Here is an 8,902-nt window from a genome sequence, read left to right as displayed (position 1 = left end):
ATCGACCTAAGTCATAATTCCAAGTATTCTATAAATCCGAGAGCAGATATGATGTACAAGGACCTAAAAGGATTCTATCGTGGCCGGGTTTGAATAAAGAAATTGCTTTATATGTCGTAAATGACTAATGTGCTCGAAAGTTAAGGTGGAACATCAAAAGCCCTCATGAGTACTTCAACAACCGGAGATTCCATAGTAGAAACGAGAGGATTACAAGACCAACCGGCAAAGTTCGCTTAATTTCTACCTATCTGTGAGGATTACAAAATGGAAAGGTTAGCTATGCCGTACGTGAATGAGATTGTAACGAGGCATGATGTGTCTATATCTCTCCTTACATAGAACGTTTGGAACACATTTGGATTGGAGTACATCGTTTTATTCTCAAACCAAACTTTAGAATAGAAGGGTGGCATATTACTTTTATTGGAATCCACTCTCAATGCTGTCAGAATGAGCGACCAATTCAAATATTGAAAGATATGCTTCAATCAAGTGAGATAAACTTTGCAAGAAATTGGGATGCCTATTTACCCGTTAGTTGAGTTCTCATAAAATCACAACTATCACACCAACATCTAGTGTGCACTTTCTGAAGCTTTATATAGTTGTATGTGTTGGAAATTATGAAATATTAATTATATTTGTCATTAAAATAATTGTTATTTAATAATAAAGTTTACATGAACGAGAAATCGAATCTTCAAGTTTGTGTGGTGAAACTTAAAAAGTGTATTGGTGGAGAATAAATCATCAACCGACGCACCCCGAGTCTATGCTCGAGCATGGGCACATGCTTTAACATGTCGTTGGTTGGTGCGGCTTGAACCTTGGCTTGGCTTAATTGGTTGGAATTAGGGATGTACAAATTCGGACGGTGGAGTTTCGGATATCAGAAATTCCAATATCCAAAGGTTTTGGATTGTGGATTCTGATAACCGAATCTGAATCTGAAATTTCGAATACCTGAAATTCCGAAATATCCGAAAATTCGGATTTGGATTCGGATGATCCAATCGGATATCCGAACGTTTAAAAAAAAAACTTTGACTAAAATTATACCTAGATTCCCAAACTCAGTTAGCTTTCTTTTTCTTCTTGAGATAAGATCTAACAACATAGATTGATCGTCATCTCTTCATATTTCGGGTATTCCAACAAATGAGGATGCAGACATCAACAGAACATGATTGCTCAACATATATATCATATCAAGAAAAAGAGCCAAAATGATATTGGGGATATTGATTTACATAGACGAAACGATGACGATAATACATCGAGAAGATGAAGTAATGATAAAGATACTAAGCGAAGACGATATAAAAGCAAACGACCGGCAGCTGTTGACTAAGAATCGACGAGGGTGAAGCCAAGACGACACACAATCGTAGATCTAGGGTTGAACTTTGAAGTTTGCAGTCCTATTCCTTTTAACAAATTAGTAATATTTCTTATATTTATTTATTTATATGTTTACAATTTCAAGTGAGTTGTCGCATTGGTTGTTGTACATTGTGAATAACGAATTGTACTCAGTCTATGGTGCTTATGTAGCTTTTCTTGGGCGACGCGTGTTAATTGCCTTTCCACCTGTTATGTTACTTTTCCCGGTTAAAGAAGTCTGTCACTTTACCTATCTCAATTTTGTGTTTCTGGCTTTGCAACAAATTAGGGTTTTTATTTGGGTCACCATCCACCTGATTCAACTTATAGGAGCACACCATCACTTGAAGGAGCTTCACCTGAGAACATTTTTCCATCTGACTTCACCGGCGCACACAACCACCCTATCTCACTTCTTTGTCATCGGTATTCGGTTAGTATTTACGTTTATATTAAGTAGATTCACATGATTTTGTGTCTTTATATTAGCTCGATTTTGCTTATTAGAGTTTACGATTTGCCTTAAAGCCGACGTCTTTTTCCACGTGGAGTCAACAGCTTCATCCCCTCGCTTCCTCGGAAGTGCCCTGACCTGTAGGAGGAGGTTAGTTTGTTGTAATTGTTGTACCTCTTCTTATGAGGTGAGTGTGCTCCACGTGTCCATAGGTACTAACTCAATTTACACGTGCCTCTTCTTCATCTTTTCTATATCCATTTACACTGAAAGACCTAAAGCTAGCACTAGCAGGTTGAATTCCATGTCTCTGACGACCGCTTGACTAACTTCGGTGACTTAATTGTATCTTTTCTACGGCGAATCTCCGTTTGGTTATCAAGGTTTCTTCGACTAGGCTTTGCTTTTTAGTTTTCCGTCAACGTGCTTACGGGGTCATCCTCTTTCATATTTGATATTTGACTTCAAATGGCTCTGTAGGTACCGTCTGTCATCGATAGTTGTTTGGTTCCACAATTTAAGGTAACAAATCACTTTCTAAATCTATGGACTGTTAGGCTATATATGGTTTTCAGTTTTTTTGTACAGGTGCTCTTCAAACTGTGGTCATATAGTTTTGTGCAGGTACTCTTGATGAATTCATGAGGCTTCACGACCATATTTGAGAAATCAAATACATCAGGTGAATGCATTCTATATTTAATATCTTAAGAATAGCTTAAACACGTCTAAACTAACATATTTGTTACGTAAATCAGGGAACATAAAAAACCGCTACTTTTGGCAGGACCAACTAGGACATAAGAAACAATTTTTTTGGAGAAACTCCCTACATATGAAACTCCACATATTTTGGTATAGGCATACCAACTATGGAAGCAGATTTAATATTTTTGTAGGCATATCAACTATATGGAAGCAGAACTATGTAACTCTACTACACAAATGTTAAAATATTAATAATACAACCCTATGTCTCGAATATACAACCAAGAAATAATATGTTGCCAACCTTTTATTTATAAACAAAGCAAAACACATAGCCTACACCCAACCCCGCCGCAACGCGGCGGGTGAACAAACTAGTATATATACAATTTCAAGTGAGTTTTCGCATAGACTGTTGTATTTTGTGAATCAAGAATTGTACTCTGCTCAATCGTGGTTATGTAGTTTCATTGGGCGCATTGGGCGACGCGTGTTATTGCCTTTCCACGTGCTTTGTTGCTTTACCTGTTGCAAGAAGTCTTTTTTTATTGATTCTTTATTACTTCAGTTTCAATTTTGGGTTTCTGTGCTTCACCATTGACCTCAGCAAACCCACCGGAACACACCACCGCTTGAAGGACCTTCACCGGAGAACGTCTCCATCCACCTTCACCGGACCACACCACCGCTTGAAGGAGCCTCACCGGAGAACCGTGTCCATCCACCTTCACCGGACCACACCACCACCGCACCACCACTTTAAGGAGCTTCACCGGAGAGCCGTCTCACCACCACTGCATCGCCTTCTTTGTCATCGGCATTCGGTTAGTATGTGTGATTTTGCTTATTAGAGTTTACAGTTTTGCGTTGATCATGTTTACCCTTCAATTAGTTGTTTCAATTGGTTTATGAAAGGTACAGTTTATTAATATTTTGCCAATAGTGAAAGTGGGTTTATTTTTCTGTTATCGATTGCATTGTTGTTCACTTGGTTTTGCCCAATTGCTTTCTTGAAGGTTCACTTTGTTAATATGTTGAGACCCTATTCAGTGTGTATTTTGTTCATTTCAATTTGTATTTGATTTTTCCTTTTTGTTTTCAATTTTTTTAAAACATCATGAACTGTTTTCCTAGATTTCATTTCAATTTGTATTTGATTTTTCCTTTTTGTTTTCAATTTTTTTAAAACATCATGAACTGTTTTCCTACATACTTTTGTAAATTGATATCAATAATGAACTAGAGGGAAATGGTGTCGTAAAAGTGCACAGACTATTTTAAAGAAAATGTGTCTAAATTGAGACCTTAATTAAAAGTGCAATGTTTCTTAGTTCATTTGATTGTCGCAACTCGTAGCTACCTAATAGATCACCAACAATTATTTGTATTATGTCCTACTTTTGTGTTGTTTGATTTCCTTTTTTATAACTATTCTAATCAGATGATTTGTTATGAGTTAATGTGTGTGAATGACAACTGCTCTCTTTCTTATTTGTAACAGTTTAATTGGTGCATGTGGGTGTGCGTGATTTTGCTTCTTTGCAGCCTACTCTTAGGTATGTCTTTTGTACTTCTTGCGGATTGCGTTATTGCTTTATAGTGAGTTTTATTTTCTGTTTCATAATTTAGTAGACAGTGTTGTTTTCTTGCTTTATGATACGTCCTTCGTTTACCATAGACAACAAACTGATCCTCTAAACATGTCACAACGTAAACGACAACGTCTTAATTCTCAAACGCCGTCTACTCGATCATTGATGTCAACCCATGACATTGGATGTGTGTCATCTAATGTTGATGCCTGTCAATTGTCTACTGTCCAACATTCTAATGTTGTCTCCCCGTTCTACATTGACAACGGCAACTGTGACAGGGTGTGTCAGTTTTGTAGTGCTGTTTTTTGGTATGATGAACGGATAGTGTCCGCGTCTTCGCGTCAACATCTTATATACAACCAATGTTGCAAAGGTGGTCGTGTTGTCTTACCACTTCCTAGAAGACCTTATAGCACCATCATTCATCTTTTTCAACATAGTGAATTCATGACGAACATTAGGGCTTACAACTCTGCTTTCTCCATGACTTCCTTTGGTGCTAAGGTTGATAATACCATTAACCGAGGTTCTGGTCCATATGTTTTCAAGATCTCTGGCCAGATACATCACTGGCTAGGTTCCCTTTGTCCGAAATCTAACGAAAGACCGCGTTTTTTGCAAATGTATATTTACGACACCGAGAATGAAATTTCAAATAGACTTCATGCTTTTACTAATGAAAATCAGTCTCGCCTCAATCTTGAAACTGTAACTACATTGGTAGACATACTTGAACACTGTAACGAATTGGTCAAGCTTTTCCGAACCGCTAGAGACCTCATTTCCTTACGTTGACACCCCGAGTTTTAGTGTTTGTCTCTATGGGTTTGAAAGGATTCGTTCGTATGACCGACCATCTGGTGGGACTCGCTATTGACCCCACGTGTCATCAATATGACATTATCATCCGCTATAAAGATGACAGACCACAAAGGATAAGCAAGTTACATAGATTGTACATGCCATTGCAGTATCCATTTATTTTCCCGTATGGCGATAGCGGTTGGTCACCAGACCTTTCTTTGCGTGTCCTTGACGGTTCACGAGACAAGCGACTAACTGTCAACATGTACTATAGCTATTTACTTCATGATCGACATAATTTATACACGTTACCTTTGAGGGGCGGTCGTCTGTCACAACAGTTCATTGTTGATGATTACCTGTGTATCGAAGAAAACCGGCTTGACTACATAAGAAATAACCGAAGGATGTTTCGTACTGAATTCCTTCAAGGTATACATGATGCAGTACAGCGTGGTGACACTGAAGGTCGAGACATCGGAAAGCGTACATTCCTGCCATCTTCATTTACTGGCGGGCCCCGTTTTATGTACAAGCATTATCAAGACGCCCTAGCAATTTGTAGAGTGCATGGTATACCACAATACTTCGTCACTTTTACATGTAATGTTAAGTGGCCAGAAATAGAAAGATACATGTCCGGCTTTCCATCACTTAAACCGCAAGACCGTCCTAACATCATTGCTAGAGTTTTCCAAATGAAGGTAAAGTCCCTAATCAAATTTCTAAAGATAAAGAGGCCATTTGGTGAAATTTTTGCATGTGAGTTACTCCTTTTACCATATCCTTGCAAATGAATTGGATTTCATGTGAAGGCCATCATATGTTAACATTACTTTGTTTTCACATTATAACAGATGTGTACATGATTGAGTTCCAAAAGAGAGGTCTTCCACACTGCCACCTGCTTTTGTGGGTTACTCCATTGTACAAAATCAAAGACGCGTCTGAGGTTGACCGTTACATTTCTGCGCAAATTCCTGATCCTTCTACTGATCCATATCTATATAAGATCGTTACTGATCTTATGATTCATGGCCCGTGTGGTTTATTAAAGCCAACATCAACATGCATGTCATCGGGTACGTGTTCCAAGAACTTCCCCAAGCCGTATCAACAGGAGACATCATTTGACAGCAAAGGTCATGTACATTACAAACGCCAAATAGATGGTTTCACTGTCCTTAAAGGTGATGTCAAACTTGACAACGGCTTCGTTGTTCCATACAATCGTACCCTCTCTTTGCATTTCATGGCTCACATCAACGTTGAATATTGTGGCTGGAGTATGCTTATCAAGTATCTTTTCAAATATATATCAAAGGGTGCCGATCGTGTCCATTACACCGTAACAAAAATGCAAGACGTAACAGATCCTTCACAACAAGAATTTTCACGTCTTAACGAGATCCAAAATTTCCTTGACGGTCGTTTCATATGCCCACATGAGGCGTCGTGGAGGATCTTCAATTTATATATTCACGATAGAATTCCAGCTGTTCAAACCCTTGCTGTTCATTTAGAAAATATGCAGAACATAACTTTTAGAGACAATGATCATCTTGATAATCTTGCCACCAACATGTTCAACAGACGAACCACGTTAACTGAATGGCTACATAACAACAGAAATGACAACTCTGGACGTCACCTACGATACGTAGACTACCTCACGGAGTATTCATGGAGATCACAATCAAGATCATGGGTTAGGAGATCATTAAACACACAAGCGACAATAGGAAGACTCATATACATACATCCAAGCTGTGGTGAAGCCTTTTACTTATTGGTTACCAAAAGGGTTGTCATTCTTACACATGCATACGTACCGTGAATGGCGAAATCTATCTGATATTTCATGCTGCATGTGAGGCATTAGGGCTACTAGGAGATGATAGAGAATGGTCATCCGCAATTGATGAAGCATCGCGTTGGGCCTCCGCATCAGAATTACGAGCCCTTTTCGTCCAAATGCTTTTGTATTGTGATATTTCAAACCCGCTCGAACTATTTAACAAGCACTGGCAAAAGATGGGAGATGATGGTCAACGAGCGTATGGTATTGCAAACGATGATGACTTAAAGTAGTATGTCCTATATGAGGTCGAGTTTTTACTCCAGTAACAAATCTTTAAAAGACTACGCTCTACCAATGCCAAATGCTAACATGTTACAACGCCTTCAAAACATAGTTTATTGATACGTATAATTATTATACAGTTAGTCGTGCACAGCTCAAGAAGGGAATAACCGTAATCGGTGAACGCAACCGCGTTGAGGTGAGTTTCTAGCCCCACTTCCTTGTTATGTTTTCGGGGCTGTGTTCATACTCGATGTGATAGTCAATACACTTACCTTACGTGATAAGTGCATGCCTTGTATGATTTATGTATGATGATTGCTTGACGGTGTGTGAACGATCTTCGGATATTGCACGTGCCGTCAAGTGGTAGTTAAAGGTATGATTGATATGTGTGACGTATGAATGATGTATGTATGAATATATAAATGATGTATGAACAATGTATGTATGATGTGTTGACGGTACGTGAACGCTCTTCGGAGATTGCACATATTGTCAAGGAAGGTATGTAAATGACAGGTATGTTATAGTAGTACGAATGTAGGGAACCGACTCTAATAGTATCGGCGAATAAAGGGAACCGACCCTAATAGTATCGGCGAATGTAGGGAACCGACCCTAATAGTATCGGCGAATGTAGGGGACCGACCTTAATAATATCGGCGAAGGTTACAGGGCGGAATGCTCTTTAAAACGTATATGTATGAAAGAAAGTATGTATGTAAGTATGAAGGAAAGAATGAAAGTACGTATGTATGTAAGTATGTAAATAAATATGAAGTATGTACCTTCAGGTGCATAGGTCAGTATGTGAATGCATGGTATGTCGTTTGATTAACTAGAACTCACTCAGCATAGCTGACTTTTAGTATGCACGCAGGTGAGTAGAATGAGGCAACTTGCTTGAGGGGAAGCATATGGCATGGATTTGAAGACACTGGCATCTCAATGAAGTGTTATGTTATGATTTTTTAAAAGACTATGTTTTATGTTTAAATAATTTGAATGCCCATTAAGACAAGAAATGATGGTTATGTAATATAATGGTTTGAATGTTTTAATATTCCGCGAATGTTTTTATTAACTCTGATATTATGAACTGCGTTTATGAGTAAATCCAACGTTAAAGTGAGGCACCGGTAACGGGGCTTTACAAGTTGGTATCAGAGCAAAGTTCGAGAGATTTAAGCTTCCTACATGCTTAGACTCGAACAGAGAATGAGATTAAAGTAAGAAAAGAAAGAAGATGCCAGTACGAGAATGCCATGTGTCACTCAAGCAAGCTAAGGTAAAGTATGTGATTAAATTCACATATAAAGTAGAATAATGAATAAATGTTTGCGTAGTAGCTAAATAAAGAATGTATGAATGCTAGCCTAATTGCTAGGGATAGGGTACGTGATGATATGAACTGTTTGATTGTCTAACTGTTAGAAATAGAACTAGCACAAATAGACTCATAAGAGGAAGTGTATAAGACACGGAAAGTAACGTGATCAGCTAATCACAGCTGGCCACTGTTATTACCTGTTAGCCTTACTATCCTTGTACTAAATGGTTCCTTAAGTGATGACGTTTGTGTTTTCTTATAGAATACGAATGGCTGGAGCTAAGAAAGCTGCTGGAAAAGGAGGGCGTACAGGACGTCGTGGTAGGCCACGTGTTGCCCGATAGCCGTCAGTAGAGGCCGTTACTAACAATGAAGGCGAAGGGAGTGCAGCCGGTGGAAATCCGAGTAACAACGAAGGGTATCAACTTGACCCTGCTGTTCAAGCTGCCATTGCTCAAGCGGTAGCAACTGCTGCGAAGAACTGGAATGCTGAAGGGTCTGCTGGAGGCTGTGAATGAACCGCTGAAAGGGCGGAATGA

At 38.8% G+C, this 8,902-nt stretch overlaps 1 protein-coding gene across 1 annotated transcript; it reads left to right on the top strand.

Moving 5' to 3' along the window:
* Window positions 1-4,964: 4,964 nt before the first annotated feature.
* Window positions 4,965-7,038, top strand: LOC143550079 (uncharacterized). The gene is made up of 3 exons (XM_077040812.1): window positions 4,965-5,709; window positions 5,805-6,739; window positions 6,823-7,038. The coding sequence occupies exons 1-3, from the start codon at window positions 4,965-4,967 to the stop codon at window positions 7,036-7,038; spliced, it is 1,896 nt and encodes a 631-aa protein (XP_076896927.1).
* The last annotated feature ends 1,864 nt before the right edge of the window (window positions 7,039-8,902 follow it).

This window comes from Bidens hawaiensis, unplaced genomic scaffold (assembly GCF_021521415.1).
Source record: "Bidens hawaiensis isolate Kalapana, Puna unplaced genomic scaffold, B.hawaiensis_p1.1 tig00015921_1, whole genome shotgun sequence".
Lineage (NCBI taxonomy): Eukaryota > Viridiplantae > Streptophyta > Magnoliopsida > Asterales > Asteraceae > Bidens > Bidens hawaiensis.
This window is presented reverse-complemented; position numbering and strand designations above follow the sequence as displayed.

What these genes read in the sequence shown, in the direction of transcription:
- LOC143550079 (XM_077040812.1), top strand. Translation starts at nt 4,965, where the DNA reads ATGGGTTTGAAAGGATTCGTTCGTATGACCGACCATCTGGTGGGACTC. An exon ending in ATTTGGTGAAATTTTTGCAT is followed by an intron (nt 5,710 to 5,804) that starts GTGAGTTACTCC and finishes ACATTATAACAG; the next exon opens with ATGTGTACATGATTGAGTTC. An exon ending in GTGAAGCCTTTTACTTATTG is followed by an intron (nt 6,740 to 6,822) that starts GTTACCAAAAGG and finishes GCTGCATGTGAG; the next exon opens with GCATTAGGGCTACTAGGAGA.